Source organism: Vidua macroura, chromosome 2 (genome assembly GCF_024509145.1).
Source record: "Vidua macroura isolate BioBank_ID:100142 chromosome 2, ASM2450914v1, whole genome shotgun sequence".
NCBI classification, from domain to species: Eukaryota; Metazoa; Chordata; class Aves; order Passeriformes; family Viduidae; genus Vidua; species Vidua macroura.
The window spans coordinates 88431014-88447829 of NC_071572.1; the positions used below are offsets into that span (position 1 = coordinate 88431014).

The 16816-nt window shown below is 42.7% G+C and overlaps 1 protein-coding gene across 1 annotated transcript; it reads left to right on the forward strand.

Moving 5' to 3' along the window:
- The first annotated feature begins 2401 nt into the window (after positions 1-2401).
- ACAT1 (acetyl-CoA acetyltransferase 1) lies at positions 2402-16548 on the forward strand. Its single transcript, XM_054003600.1, has 12 exons — positions 2402-2480; positions 4363-4410; positions 6959-7076; positions 7955-8050; positions 9170-9270; positions 11001-11144; positions 12983-13133; positions 13669-13764; positions 14440-14553; positions 14901-14965; positions 15603-15760; positions 16183-16548. Exons 1-12 carry the CDS (start codon positions 2421-2423, stop codon positions 16301-16303), a joined length of 1272 nt encoding a protein of 423 aa, XP_053859575.1. The 5' UTR covers positions 2402-2420; the 3' UTR covers positions 16304-16548.
- The last annotated feature ends 268 nt before the right edge of the window (positions 16549-16816 follow it).

Here is a 16816-nt window from a genome sequence, read left to right on the forward strand (position 1 = left end):
TCTGAGTAGACATAGTGCCTGGCATTTGATCCTTGTTTATTTTAGTGATGGAGATCCACTATGGAAATTCAGTTGGATACTGTACTTCTGCTCCTGCATGCAACCTTAAACACCTGTAAGAAAGAGCAGCTAGAGTCAGGAACGGCAGCTGCTGCTTCCCTCTGCACATGTGGGGCATGGCCAAAGCAGATACCACCTGCTGAGCTAAGGAAGAGCAGCACAGTGTGACTTTTTAATGATCTGTGACTGGACACCAAGAGTGAGTGACTTTGAAATTAGTATATTATAGTCAGTCTTGGTGAGAAGAGATGATGAAAAAATTAAAGAATGTTAGCAGGTTATATCCCTGAAAAAGAGCTTTCTACTGCAGGAGTAAAGGGAAATTAAATGAGAGCTTTCTGGGTTTTGTTCTACATGTTTTCAGCATTACTCTTTTCTTAAAAACATCGTCATCCAACCTGAGTGTTTTTGCTATATGGTACATATATATTTTCAGAGTAAAACCTTAATTCTTCCTGAGACAATATTTGTCAGTTCCTATGTTATCTTTGGTTTAAACTTGAAAACTCTGTCTTTAAATGAAAGGTCTAGACTAGAGCATCAGCTACTGAGAGTCAAGGAAGCAAAGGAGTACAAATGCTTCCCTCACCAGTGCCTGTCCCAGTCAGCCTCTTGCTGCATGTCTGGAGAATCTTTGGATATATATGGAAAGCAAGAAGTATTTTACTTTTGAGAGCAAAGACAAACTGAAATCTTCTCTCACAGGGAATGAATGAGATATAAAACAGAAAATCAATTGAAGTAGTTTTGACAAATGTTAGTTCTACAATGTGAAGATCAAATAGTTTAAAAAAAAAAAAAAAGTCAAGGTAGCAAATGGATGTTAGCAGGTTGTTGAAATACTCTTGCTTTCTAGGTGCTATATCCAAAGCCTGGTTCTTGGCATTTTTTCTAGTTTAGGGTACAAGAGGAAGGTGCAAGTAAATGCTTGTTTATGTGACTGGTAGACCTCAGCTCTGGGGAATGCTTCATTCAATTGTGGGTTACTGTAACAGTATACTAACTCCTTCAGGGATTAAAAAGTGGTTGAGAAGAGACTGATCAGAAACAAATACAGAATTGCTTGTCCTGGACTGTGTGCTACAGCAGAAAGTCACTTTGCGTTTTGAACCTCTTCCTTTGACATACAGAGCTCAAGACCGGGAAAAAACCAAGCTTCAGGCTTTCCCGGGCCTAGCTCTGTGCATGGTGGAGAGACAGGGTGAAGACAGGCACTGTCAAGCTGGCAAACAGCTGTAGAGATTTTGTGCTGGCCTTCGTCTACAAATCCAGGTTCAGAGACAAGACAGTGTGAGGGGAGAAAGCACAGTGCAGAAATGACCGTGGGACTGGGATGGGCATCCTGAGGCTCAGCTGGGGTTGAGCTGGCATCAGTCGTTCCGTGAAGGCGGCGGCCGGGACCGTTCTCGGCCAGGTTTGAACTCTGGGGTAACAATGTTAGGGGTTTATGCCATGGCCAGGCAGGAAGGGCTTTAGGGGGAGTTAAACTGCTGACTCTTCTGAAAACAGCACGCAGCTCTGGCACAAGGGCACACCAGACACAAAGCGTCCCGGGCTCAGCAATACTCGGTGCTTTCATCCCCGCCGACCTTGCCGCGCCCAGGATACCTCCGATACGGGATTAAATGTCCGCGGCTCAGGTCAGTTTAGCCTGCAGCGTGAGGCGGGCAAGGGCCGGGCCGAGGAGGGGCGGAGCGCAGGCTTGGTGGCGGAGAGGACATACGGCCCGGGGCTGGTTCTTTTCCCGCAAGGATCTTCCACGCGGTCTCCATACAGTTCGCTACCAGTGATTTTCCTTCTCAGCGCGGCATCCCAGGCTGTCTGCCCCGCGCCCCGGGCCGTCCCCCGCAGCCCCTGCCCCGCCTGGTCCCCGAGAGGCAGCACCGCCGGCGAGAGGAACGCGCCTGACGCTGCGGAACCGCAGAATCCGTTCGGTCGGAAAAGACCTCCGGGATCATCGAGTCCAACCTGTGGCCCAGCACCGCCGTGTCAACCAGGCCATGGCCCTGAGTGCCACGCCCACTCTTTCAATAAACACCTCCAGGGACGGTGACTCCACCGCCTCCCTGGGCAGCCCGTTCCGATGTCTAATCCCCATTTCCGTGGAGGAATTCCGCCTATGTCCAGCCGGACGGGACCCCCGGGGTGGGGCGGTCCCGCACACGCGGCAACAGCGGCGCGGCACCGCACTCGCCGGCCCCTCTGACGTCGCCACCCGCCTTCCGCGCCAGCCAATGGCAGGAGCGGGTGTGGCACCGCCCTGCGCCGCGGGGCCAATGGCAGTGGGCAGAGGGCGGGGCGCCGCCGGCTATAGGCGGGGACGGCGGGGCCGTGAAGGTGACGGGGGCGCCGGCGGGAACATGGCGGCGGCAGCGGGGGCGATGCTGTGCGGGCGGCGGCCGGCCGCGGGGCTGCTGCGGGTGAGGCGACCCCGGGCTCGGCTTTACCTTCTCCTTCCCTGCGCAGCCCCGGCCCCGCCGCCGGGCCCGGAGAGGCTCGGCCAAGGTCACAGCGCCCCTGCGGCGGGGCGGCTGCGCCCCCTCCCCTCACCCTTGCGGGAACCCCCGGCCCGGGAGGCAGCCGCGCGGAGGGAGCGGGTCCCGGGCCGGGTGGGGGTGAAGGGCGAAGCCGCTGGTGGGTGAAGGGCGGCCTCTCCCGCCCCCGCAGCCCCGGGCCCCGCACTAAGCCCGGCGGGACCTTTATCCGCGATCCTGAGCGCGGCTTTTTCCACTGTCGGCGCCGCCAGTGCCGCGGCTGCCGAGCCCTGTCCGTACCGCTGCAGCCGTAAGGATGTGCAGCCATAGGGCTGGGCCAGCACTCGGGTTGGATTCCTCTAATTAAGCAGTGTAAAGATATAAATTTACGCCTGTAGGTGTTGTTTCTCAGCTAGGCATGGGATGCTGCTGCCCCCAAAGCCTGCGTGCCTGGCAGCGCTGCCGGCACTGTTGGGTGCAGGTGCTGGCTGTGCCTGCCTTGCTGGGGCGCTGGCATCCGGCACGGCTGCAGGGAGCCGTGCTGGGAAGAAAACGAGGGCAAGTGGATCGCATCCGAATTGCCATATGCAAAGCTCCAGGTTGCATTTTACCAGCTATGGAAGTGGGTCCTTCCTTCCTGACAGAGCATGAATACTCCTAGCAGACGCCAGTTGCACTTGGTGAACAATTGTCTGGTTAGTCCAGGTTAAATTTCAGGCGTTGTGCAGTAAGAGTATTTATGGTAGTATAGGTATTTATTTTGCTAGGCTTGGTTAGGCTTTATTTTTTTAACACTAACCCTTGAAAGCACTGCTGTTAAAGCCCTGTAAGGGACATAATTATTTCTCAGGAAGAAGTTTAATTTAAAACTTCCTGCTGGCTATTATAACTTGAGCTGGGGAGAAAACCAGACAAAAATCCCCAAACAAAACAAAAATCAAACAACTAATTCAGAACAGTAAAAAAAAAAAAATCAGCCTTTTGTTGAAGGTTGGCAAATGAAGAGGAGAAACAGGCTAAATTTTTGTGTTAAGACACAACCAGAAGGCATTGTCTAGTTTATAAAATTCGTGATGTTCTTGTGGTGACCTTAAGCAGTTCTTTTAAGTTAGTATTTATTTAGCTGTAATTCAGTAATTACAGATAGAAGGCCAGAAGTTTCCAGTGTGCTGAAATGTTGTCTCAGGAAATGGCTGAAGAAAGTGGTTTAAGCCACTAATGGAAAGATCCCTCTGTTAATATATGGAACAATACCTACAGATATAACTTTGTATCCTTGCAGTGCTTAATTAGATGAAGCTACTGGCCAGTGAATTAGACTGCTCAAATGATCCCTTTTTCTTGGTTTTGTTTTATTATCCTATCTTGATGTAATATTCTGAATTTATCTTCATTTTTGTTCATAAAACACCAAGGAAGTGGAAGCTGTAGCTGCAAACTGCCACTGTTTAAAAGCAGTGGAGTTAATGATAGAAATGAATGAACAAAGTCCAGGGAAGCAGACAGAGGGACTAGTAAACGTTTTCAAGATAACAGCACTCACCCCTGGCTTCGATATATGCTATAGGTGTACATAACAGACTTGGACAAAAAGAATTTGGCATTGTTTTTTGAAGGAGTATTTGTTTATCACAGATGTTATGGTGAGACTGTACTAGACTACACTTCTTTTCAAAGGCATGTTATGATTTTTTTTCATATTTTTCCAGTGTTTCTTAGATTTTAATTTTTGAAGTAATGACTTCTATGAAAATGGGTACATTACATAATGAAACATTATGGCATTGGCTTTCTTGATGTGAGATTCTGAGAACTTTCTTGTTTTCAGGCTCTGAAGTATACAAGCCGTGGCTATTCATCACAGCGTACTTTAAATGTAAGTATAAAGCACTATCTGACTAATAAACTGCTATTTTAGATTTCTTTGTTAATCACTGACATTTTTAAGAAAATCGTCACAAAAAACCTGGCTTAAAGGCAATGTCACCTGTGCCCAAGCCACATTTTACTGCAAAATCTGAAGTAAGTCAGATTGTCATTTTTATTTTGATTTGCTAAATGTGGGACAAAATTAGAAGTGTGTCAGCTGATGTAAGCTTCATATAACTATCAACCCAGAATGGGAAAATACAGCTGATATCAACTGATCCTTTTGAAATTATTTGTGTTATCCTGCAACTTGCTGTTACAACATGAAATATGAAGACAAGTTTGTTACTCTTACTGAAGTCTATCATGATGAAGGGGATACAGGAAGAGACAACCCTTTGCAGTTTTAAACAAGTATCATTTGTCTTTATTTTTTTTTTTTTTTCTAGTGTTTTTTTTTGCCTGTCTGTCTAAATAGAAAAACCCTCATGACCAGTCCCTGTAAAGCTTCGTGGTTAACTTTCACTGAAACCAGTACAGCTGGAAGCAATCATTGCTGCTTCTTGACAGATGTCAGGGGCAGCCAGAGGTCTGACATGTGCATCTTTTTGGTGCCAGATTCTCATGCTGCTCTCACAGAGTTATCAGGTGCACATGTGGATGTAGCACTAAAGCTAAGAAGCAAAAGAAGAGTAAATTGTCTTTACTACTAGTATAGGGCTGAATGTCATACCATGTCTTAAACTGCAGCTTACACCTTCTGCTGGCACCTGGGCTTTTGAATATATCCAGGGGTGGAGACTTCACAACCACTCTGGGTAACTGTGCCAGAGTTCAGCCACACTCCCAGTGGAGAAGTGTTTCCTTATGTTCAGTGGGAACTCCTTTGTGTCAATTGCATTGTGTCAATCTGTGCACCACTGAAAAGAGTTTGGCTCTACCTTCTTTTCACCCTTCCTTGCAGTATTAATATTCATGGTGAGGTGCTACTGTTGAAGTTCTCTGTGGCAGTACAGCCTTTTGGTGTATCAGCCACTCCTCCCGGTTTGGTGCCACCAGCAAACCTGCTGAGGGTGCACTGCACCATTATCTAGTTCATTAATGAAGATGTTACACAGGACTGGACCCAGTACTGATCACTGGTAACTGGCCTCTAACCAGACTTTGTACCTCTATCACCACCCCCAGCCTGGCCATTCAGCCCTTTTCTATCCCCCTTGCTGTCTGCTTGTCTAGCCCATAGTTAATTAGCTTCTGTAGGAGGATTTTATGGGAGACAGTGGTGAAAGCCTCACTGGAGTCCAGGTAGACCATGTCTGCTCTCCCCTCCTCTACCAAACCAGTCACTTCACTGTAGAAGGCTGGCAGTTCAGCTGAGCATGGCTTTCCCTTGGTGAATCCATGCTGATGACTCCTGATGATTTTCTTGTTCATGTAAATGTTTTTTTTAGGATTAGTTGTTTCATCACCTTTCCAGGGATTAAGATGTCTCACTGACCTGTAGTTCCCTGGGTCCTCTTTCTTACCCTTCTTGAGGATTGGAGTAATGCTTGGCTTTTCTCCAGTCCTTGGGCACCACACATAATTGCTGTGACCATTATTGAAAATGACCTTAAGAAAATCACCTGCCAGCTCCCACAGAACTCATGGGGGCATCTGGTCAGGACCAATGGATTTATGTATGCCCAGTTTGCCCTGACATGTTCCTCTTCCACCAAGAGTGCGTTTTCCTTGCCCCACCGTTCCCGCAGTCGCTGGGGCCTGGGATTCCTGAAACCTGGTCTTAGTACTGAAGACTGAGGCAAAGAAGGCATTCGGTGTTCAGCCTTGTCCTTTGTCACCAAGCAGGCCCATAATTTCCTTGCTTCTTAGTGCTCAGGGAAGCCCTTCCTGTTGCTTTTGACATCCCTTGCCAGATTCAGTTCTTGGCTTTCATGACCTCATCCCTGCATGCTCAGACTGTGTGCCAAATTCTTTGTCCCTATTTCCGTCTCCTGTATGTCTCATTTTTGTGTGTGAGTTTTGGTATCCATCCTGACATTTTTACCCAACTTACTGCTTGTTGGAATGGATTGCTCTGGAGCTCAGAGGAGGTCATCTTTGAACATCAGCCAGCTTTCTTTGATCCCCCTTTGCTCTAGGATGTTCAAGATTCTTGCAAGCATCATCAATGCCAAGGCTGAGCTCAATGCACTCCACCTGTTCTGTCCCATAAAAGTGCAAGACCTCTCCTCTCCCCCCTTGCCTTTTCTTCTTGACCTGTCCTTCCTGGAGAGCCCTTTTCCCTGCATGGCAGCACTCCAGCCATGTGAGCCATCTCACCACAGCTCAGTGATCCTAAGGCTGTAGTGCTGCAGCTGCACACCAATCTCTTTATGTTTACTCTCCATGCTGCATGCGTTAATACAGATTTTAGTGCTCTGAAACAATTGCAGGATGAAAGAGAAGCTGTGACATCAATGAAATAATAAAAAGTAGATACATTTCGAAAATACTGGTATATGTGTGCAATTGTGAGAGAGATTGTGACTTTTACTCTGTTCTTCCACACTTAGGAGGTGGTGATAGCAAGTGCTGTCAGGACACCTATTGGATCTTTCCAAGGATCTCTTTCATCACTGCCAGCCACTAAACTTGGTTCCATTGCAATTAAGGGAGCAATTGACAGAGCAGGTATGTATGCACATTTTTTTGTCCTGTGGCAAAGAAAAGTGGCTCAGTGTCTTTTCAATGGCTTGGTAATGAAACAAACCTGCAATGTCCTGGGTTTTTTGCTCCTGTGGCATTTTTAAGTCTATGCACAAAAGCCATTTAAGTAAAGTTGAGTGTCAGGCTTTGGTTCAATCTGAGTTAAGTGCTGCTTCTAGGAGCAGAATATAGCCTAAGGCTATCTGTGCTAGTCCAAATGTGATTGAACATGATTTTTGGTTTGTTGGGATGTGTAAGCTGATGCAAAGGCTACTTGCTGCTGAGACTAGTACCCTTTCGTTTTCCTGCCTGTTTTTTATGTGGGCACATGTACTTGAAGGACAGCCTTGTCAGCCTTTTGATGGATTCAATCTAGCAAAAACGTTTTTAGGGGAGTGGAGGGTTAATACTACAAGAACTTGGACACCAGGGCTGTTGCAAGAGATGCAGCAGGAGAGCAGACCTCTTCTTTGTGGTGGCAGCTTGCTGTGGCCTTGACTTGCCCTTGCTAAACAAACAAAACTGTCTTTAGACATAATTCTAGAACAAAAAAAGTTTTGTGCATTTAACAATCCATGAAAATTGAGCTTCCCAGGTGATTAGTAAGACTTGGAAATGTTGACTTCAGTGAAATAACTGCAGCTTGTCCTGCAGGGTGACAGGGGAATTATCTTCTAGAGGGATCACCAGTTCCATGAATATACTCCATGAATATAAGGATAGAGATCTGGAATGCACCCACTGGGGCCTGGGTTCTATTAGCACATGGGTTGGATGTGACAAGTTTCATTAGTCTTTAGTAGAAAACTTCAATGGGAACCTTTGTCAAAAGGATCCTGAATCAAAACAATTTTGTTTTGTAGGAATCCCTGCAGAAGAAGTGAAAGAGGCCTATATGGGCAATGTCCTGCAGGCTGGACAAGGACAAGCTCCGGCAAGACAAGCAGTTTTGGGTGCAGGTATTCCTTCTCTTGACACTGGGGTTGAAGGTTTTCTGTCTTTATGTAGCTGGAATCTATTGGGCTGTGAGTTAAAGCAGAGTGGTGGGCAGCCCTTTGTCAGGGCAGTCACTGGATGCTTTTTGCCCTGTGATGGGTGAAGGGTCCATGTTGCACTTGTGCAAGTGGGGTGTTATTGCTTACAGTGTTTGCAGAACCTGGAGAAGACACTACTGGAGACCAGGCTGGTAATTCCACAGCACTTTACATTAACGATGGATGCTGCTCTGAATCTTTCACAAAACAGACTTTTTTTTTCTTCAGTGTATCATTCATTATTCTTAATTCTTACTGGATAAAGAGTCAGTGAGTTCCCTTCAACACATGAGTATGTACAAGTCATCTTCCTTGTGGAGTCTGGAGCTGACACTGGAAGGATTCACTGTATGTTAGCTATAAGGTGAAAGTTAGTGGGGTGCAGAAATTTTTTTCTTCTCCTTTCTTCTGTTGGGGTGGGATTCCATACCTTAGCATGTTTCCTGCCAAGCCCGTAGGTCAGGGAGGAACTATGTACTTTCTTGGATCTGTTGTACATTTTTGAAGGAGAGAGAACTATTTCCATGTTAGGCAAAGTGATAAATATGGCTCTTTTCATTCACAGAATTATATAGTGTCTTGAGTTGGAAGGGACCTTAAAGATCTTGTTCCAACCCACCTGCCCCGGGCAAGGACACCTTCTATTAGACCAGGGTGCTCAGAGCCCAGCCCAGCCTTGCCTGAGGTCTGTCTTGTTGCCAGTTGCTGAATTCTGCAGCTTATTCATGCTTTTTCAGCCTTGGATGCTACTTAGAGGCAGGGATCAGGGTTTTGGGAACAAGAACAGTTCTGGAGTACCTTCCTTGATCTTCCATTTCCTTGCCTTTCCCCTTATCACAAGTCAGTTGTTGGAAGGGAAAAACAACAGGGGTTTCCAAGAAGGCTGGTAACTATGGATAAGTGTAGATTGCCTTGGCAGGCTAAACAGTGCAAGCTGGATATCCTGGGCTTAGATAAAGATTGGTGCCATATGAAATGTTGCTGAAACACCAATTATTGAAGTCTACCCTTCAAATAACAGCTGTACAAACTTCTTTGACTCAGGTCTGCCAATCGCCACTCCTACCACCACTGTCAATAAAGTCTGCGCTTCAGGAATGAAATCAATCATGATGGCAGCACAAAGCCTGATGTGTGGAAGTCAGGTACGTGGATTTTGTGCTGTGCTGTGGAGAAAACCACACAGTTAATGTTGTAGATTCTGTCCTACCAATGGCTGCGCTCTTTGATTTGGGATTGCGTTTTGGCTTGGGATAATAAAGCTAATTAGCAGGGGTTTGTTTTGTTTATGCAACACTAATTTTATAATTGTTTAAGTATGTTTGAATTCAAAACAGAGAAGTAAGTAAATACTACAGTTAGAAAATTCAGATGTGTTTTTAGAGCTGAAGAAACAGGTGGATTGTTTGGGGGGTATTTACCTCATCTCTCTACTGCTCTACCACCACCCCACCTACCAGTCCAGCCCCAAAATATAATTAAAGGAATTTTCAAGCTTTCTGTTTTGAGAAGGTGAAGAAATTTTTTTGTACTTAGTTTTTGGTGACTTGACTTTCAGACAGTGTTAACATTTAAATGAATTAAATACACATGTTCAAGCAATGTTTTTTCCAAGTACACTAAAGATCTTTCAGGCTTTTTTATTGTTTTAGAAGAAGCAGAATTTATTGTTGGTGAATAAGCTTTTTCATTACAGAGCTTGATGAAGGAGAATTGCTCATCTCTGTCAACTTTCTTACAACATTTTCTATACAATGGGAAAAAAAATCTGTCACTTGATGGGAGGATAGAATAATACATCCTTGTCAGTAAGCCATTAAATGCTGTGCAGCAAAGAATGTGGGAGAAGTATGAATGTGAAGAAAGACATTTCCATTTTGTTTTTAATTCCACACCCAAAGCATTTTGGCAGCATCTTTGGTTCTCTGAAGTGAAAATATTATCAGTTCAATTATATATATTTTTTGCTTTAAAAGTAAGTGAAGAATACTTTTGTGTGTGTGTTTACAACAAAAGTAAAGTGTTTAGGTTTTGATGGCCCTTCTGTGGAAATCACAGTGTAACTGGAGTTAAGCAACTGCTTTATTGCTTTGGCCTTGGTCTGCAGAAAACAGCACTTTGTCTGGGGCCTGCTGAAGTTGATGGAAATCTTGTCACCAGACTTTGAACCAGGCCCAGCATATCTTTGTAAACAGCTACATTTGGATTTAGTCATTTATATCCAATGACTTCATGAGAGTGGTTGTGCCTTTGGTTGGTTTGACAGATGTAGGCCATGAGCTCTGAATAGAACTGGAATTTTGAGCTGAATTAATCACACAAGCTGTGCTGCCAGTCTCAGCAAAATCAGAGGTTCCGCCAGTTATTAGTCTCTTAGAGCTGTTAATTATGGGGGGGTTGGTATTGGTTTGTTTTTCCTGGCTGTGGGCTGTGAGGTATCTGTGGTATAACAGTGATGGTTCCCAATGGCTTGAGTCAGTGTACACCATTATATACACAATCGTATTGGCTCTCTCTCCAGGTCTTTCACTTAATGGAATTGAAATGCCAGGGACTCTTGTTCCTCTAGTCTGCTGCTGCCTCCATATCTCCACTACCTTTCCAATTTATCTGTCTTTTCAATAGTTTTGTCTCCAGCCTTCTTTCTTTTCTTTATTACTTCATGTCATGTTTCTGCCAGGATGGATTAACTCTCTTCAGTTGTTCCTGTTGTTTGCTTTTTAAATGCTTAAAGGGTGTTCTTTTTATCTCCTTCTCTAAGACTTCTCAGAAATACGAAGTGCCCATGCTTAAGCTTTTACTAATACTGTTTCTACAAAAAGTCATGGAGAACACACTGCATGATTATTAATTTTATCTTGTTTCCTTTGGGCAGGATGTCATGGTTGCTGGTGGAATGGAGAGCATGTCTAATGTTCCTTACACGATGAGCAGAGGAGCAACACCTTATGGAGGAGTAAAGCTGGAAGACCTAATAGTAAAAGATGGGCTGACAGATGCTTACAACCATATCCATATGGTAAATATTCCTGCAGAGTGCTCATGTATCAACCATAGATAGACCTGATGCAGATCTGAAAAGCTTGCTTATAGTTGTTATGAAACTGCTTCGTCTGGCAAGCCTGGATATGAGCAGGAAAAAGTCTTCCATTTCCAGGTTTCCTGCAGTAGCTGTAATGGAGGGACTGGACAGAAGACCACAATAGCACAGCAGTTTGTGTGTTAGTAATTACCTGTCTCTGCAGTCTGAATAACCTAAAGCAAGGATTAAGAGAAAAATTAATTCTGCTACTGATGAGTTGCTGTTGCTCCATCTGAGGGAGGGAGCAGTCAAGTTGGTGTCTTTGAGGATATCTGCTCTGAAGGATCCAACAGGCCCTTGTTTTTGCCTCCCCCAGAGTACACATCTCATATCTCCTGTGGGAAGGTTTGAGTCAGCTGGTGTGCTTACTCATCAGCAGGGTAACTTAAATTGGACAAACAAGGGCAAACTTAGGATGGGTTTGGAAAACAACTGATGCAAAGACAGTCAAGAACAATCACCAGGGAAGAAAAGTATGAAAAGAGAACAGCTACTTTCAGCTTATGAATATTTCTGACCTTTACCAGTGGTAATTCACAGCTGTAGGGCATTATTGATTGATCAGTTGGTGTTCTTGCTGGGATACAGGAAAATGTCATGAAGAATGTTTACTTTGATCCATAGATTTGGTACAGACCTCACTTGTGTATGATTTATTCCTTTTGCACTCTAGTGCTTAGGCTATGTGGGAATGTTGAAATTAATTCCCACATTTCAGCTAAAATGGATTTTGAATGTGAGAATTTTATAGGAATCTAAAGATTTAGATAGTTCCCTCATGTGAGGAAAAATTCTAGCAGTTGGTTATAATACACCAAGTTTTAACAGATTGGGACAGCATGTTGGAACCTTTTGTCTGTCTTAGAGCAGATGTAGGTTGTTCAGAAAGTCTGTGTGAGAGCATACAGGAAAGCCCATAGGGTGGCTCTGGGAACTTACTCTTGTCTGTGTTTTGGCAATAGCCTAAGTTGCTGGTGCTTTGAGGTTTGAAGACTTTAAATTCATTAATTACATAGAAGTGAACCTCCTTATTTGAAGATCTGGAGAGACACAATACTAAAGGGTTTTGTGTTGATTCATTGAATTTTCTAATGAAATGAGAGGTGGAGCAAAACCTCTTCAAGGGCAAATCTTTCCAGTTGACTAAATGATTTTTTTAAAATTTTGTCACTGGATATTTAGACAGTGATGATAATGAAGTGTGAGTATATAATTACAATAATGATTTGCCTATATATAAAATAATTTGGTTGTTTCATTCTACTTATTTCATTCCAGTTATTAGAAAAAAGGGATGCATACTTTTATTTTTGAGATTCTGAAGGCTAAGTAAGCCCTGTGTGTTGACCTGTTGTTGTAAGCTTTGGAATAGGCAGGGCAATAATGGAGTGGAAACACTAGGAAAATGATGTGAGCATGTGGTTCTGTGGCTGAACAATGATCTTCAGTCTCTGAAGATGTCAGCCCTAAGCACTTTAAACTTACTTTTGCATGCAGTTTAACTGAAAAAAAAAAAAAAAAAAGCAAATGTTTTCTGGATCCAGATTATCAAAGCCATAAGGGAACTTTCCTTATAAAGGTGCTAAGTCTGACGATTATATTTTAAAACCACTAGTTACTATTTGTTCATGACTGTGCAAATCAGAAATGGACACCAAATATTAGTCACAATCAGTTCTGGAAATCGGCTGGTTGAGGTTTTTTCAGTTGTTGAGCTTCAGTTGAGCTTTGCATCTTCAGGAATGCCAAACCTAACAGGCCTGATTTCCTCCAAGGGCAACTGTGCTGAGAACACTGCAAAGAAGTTCACTATTTCCAGAGAGGAGCAAGACACTTATGCCATAGGCTCTTACACCAAGAGCAAAACAGCCTGGGACTCAGGAGTACTGAAAAATGAAATAGTTCCTGTCACTATTTCAAAAAAAGGTATTGTGGAAAGGTGTGAGGAGATGATTTTTGTTTCTTATAGAAAGCTGTCATGTTGTCTGTGTTCAGTGCAAATTGTATTGTTTAAACATGTGAATCTCAGGAACATTAATTTTGATCACTTAAGAATTTTCTGTTAGGCAGACTTTTGGTGAACAGCAGTCAGTGACCTGTCATCTGGTTTTTGTTTTTCAGTTTTTCTTTAATGTTGCACCCCATATCTTTTTTTTTTTCTCTGTCTAAATGAAAGTTAGCTGTTGAATTTACTTATGGCTTAAGTACATCTATTTGTATCTATTTGTTTTAATTTACTTTAAAGATAGGGTCTTTGTCCTTTTTGTTTGGCCACTGGGAAGTATAAATGGATTTGCTGTAAATAAATTTGATTAAGGAATAACTTTTTTCAATTTATGTAAGCACATTTCTTGATGTGCATTTTACATGCATTTGCATTTTTTTACTGAAATAAGTTATTTATATAAGGCAGTATTTAGTCAACTGTACTACAAAATACTAAACCAAATCTGAATTTCAGGGAAGCCAGATACAGAAGTGAAAGAAGATGAAGAATACAAACGTGTCGATTTCAGTAAAGTTCCAAAGCTGAAAGCTGTTTTCCAAAAAGAAAACGGTAAATATCATTAACAGAACTGCTTAATTTTCTGCCGAGTGCAGGGATGCTTTGTCAGGGTGGAGAGTACTGTTCACAAGAGCTTAAATGCCCAACAACAGCCCTTTTATTTTTAAATGTCTGCTGAGATGAAGAAACATGCTGCAACACAGCATGAACTGACGTAGATTAAAAGATGGTCCAAAGACCTTATACCATTGAACAACTCTGTTTGGGACATTTACCTTAAAAAGAGTGACAGACAGTTTCACTGTTGGCTTTGGTCTCTGCCAAGTGTAAACTCCTGTTCCTGTGGAGCTGGAGTGGGTTTACAGAGTTGCCATTGCTTCCTGAATCTGTAATTGATAAACCTTCCTGGCTAACTCAAAACTGCCCCTCATTCACAACCCTTCCTGAGCTGGAATTCTGTGACAATGCCAGCAATGCAGCTGCCAAGGAAGGCATGATCTAAACTGGCACTGGGATAAGGATACAAGTACCTATGGATGCATTTGTTTCATCAAACAGATATCAAAAAACAACTCATTTTTAGTTAACTCAGTGCAACAGGTTTCACCAAATGATTAAGACTTCTTGTTCAATGAACTCAGGGAAAAACAATCGTTAACAGGATATACATGAGCTGTTTTGCATAACACTTTCACCTCTGTCTGAGGAGTGTTTTACCTTTTCTAGGAACAGTTACAGCTGCTAATGCCAGTACTCTGAATGATGGAGCAGCTGCTTTGGTGCTGATGACTACAGAAGCAGCCAAGAGACTGAAAGTCAAACCTTTGGCAAGGATAGTAGGTATGATCTTCCTTACCTCTAGGAAAGTCCTGGAAAATACTCCTATAGTGTGCTCTCAGACTGGGAGTTCTGTTTGGCTGGTTACCTGACATTATGGCTGCATCTTCCCAGTACAGTCCTTGAAATTTCAAGTGTTAACACTTGTTTTGACCATAAACAGAATTTTCTATATATAATAATAAAAATCTGAAAATATTATTGTGTGGCTTACTTAGGCACTACATTTTAGATGCAGCTATTTCAGAATTCCTGTATCTTGGCAGTGTTTGCTGCTTGCAAAGAAAATCACGTATGATAAAAACACAAGGTCTTTAAACACCTTTTCTGTTTTTTTTTTCTTTTTGCAGCTTTTGCAGATGCTGCTGTTGATCCTATTGACTTTCCAATTGCACCTGCATATGCTGTTCCTAAGGTAAGAATAAAACTGAGTGGGTTTTGGAAAAAAACAAGCTTCCCTAGCATTCCACTGTTGGTTCATCCCCTCTCAGTGGGTCTTCTTAAATTAGGATTGAAATTATAATGATAATTACAAAGAACAGATGTTTTACAGAGGACCAAGGCTAGACTGCAGATCTTCTGAGTTAACGAATTTCTCACACTGGTTTTGAAAGAGACTGTTGTTCTATACTGCTTTTAGCAACTTTGGGCATGTTTACACCTTTGAAGTTTCACAGCTTGTATGGCCAAAAAGCAAAATAAGTATGGTTATACAAGGACAGACTCATTCTAAAAGGAACTGAAGAGCACTGTACGGTGTGAGGCAGTACTGTGTAATTTTAAATGGACTTACTGTAGCAGCAGTCTTAGTGTTGTGTGATGGAAATGCACCCTTGGCATGGGCTGCTCTCTATTCCTTCTTTGGTGAAAACTCAAGTTTGTGGTTGAGTCCCTCAGTTTTGCTTTTCCCATCTGACAAAGAGGTTCCTAAATGTGAATTTGTGAATCAGAGTATGGGCAGCCTGAGTCACTGACTTCAAAATAGACCTATTATTTCTTTAATTAGTTTCCTCATTTTTTTCATAGTAATAATTATTTTGTATTATTTCTAGATTCTAAGTGAGACAGGCCTGAAAAAAGAAGATATTGCAATGTGGGAAATTAACGAAGCATTCAGTGTTGTGGTGCTGGCCAATATTAAAATGCTGGGCATTGATCCACAAAAAGTAAATATTAATGGAGGCGCCGTCTCTCTTGGACATCCAATAGGGTAAGCAAAATAAGCTCTGGGTTTTGCTCTGCACAGAGGCATTGTCTTCTAGGTAAACAAGTTTTAAGCAAATAAGGGTATGTTTGAATTTAATCCTTATTATTGATTTGGTTGTGGGAGATTTGTTCCCTTCTTTGAAAGAGCTTTGCTGCATGTAGAGGTACTGCATGTAATACAGGCTGATATAGAGGTGATTTCTTTTTCCCAAAGAAACTTTAGCTATACATACACAAACAAAAATGCTGTGTTTAAGAACCTTTGTGTTTATTCCTCTCTAGCTCCAGTACTTATTCTGTACTACACAGAACTGCAGACAAAAGGATTGTTTCAGGTTTTTTGTTGGTACTGTATTCTTCCTGTGTAGGTCAAATTAAGAATTTCCTTTAAACTAAGCTATGTTCTTTTGTTTTTCTTATATCTAGAATGTCTGGAGCAAGAATTGTCGTTCACATGGCACATGCTTTGAAACCAGGACAATATGGTCTTGCAGGAATCTGCAATGGAGGCGGAGGTGCTTCTGCAATACTGATACAGAAGCTGTAGCCCAAGCAGCATCAGAAACACAGCCTTAAATGCTCTCTGATCAAAACTGAGTGGTAGCTGTTACATCTTATTTATCAATCAGTGGATGAATTCTGTAACTGCTCTTCTAAAATTTCCTAAAGCATCAATGATTACTGATCCAGCCCTTTTATTGCTTTATCAGGTCAAGTTTTTATACAGTACAAATAAGCAATGTCAAATTTTAATTTTGGCTTGAAACCTGACAATAAAGTATGTTAACTATAGCTCCCTCTGTCACTGACATATCATTTCTTAAAGGCCTTGAAAAGGAATTCTCTTGGTAACTCACGGAGTGCTGCTACTGGAAATGGTTGTTTTCACCTAAAAATTATTTGCAGTATGACAGCAGCTTGGTACTGAAGATGATACTTTTTTCCTATGAAAGTGAATGGGTAATTCACATCTTCATTAGAACCAGAATGCCTGAGCTGAAACATCATGGTGGGTAGTGGATGGCCCAGCAAGAATTACCTTCGGTCTCGAACAGCAAAT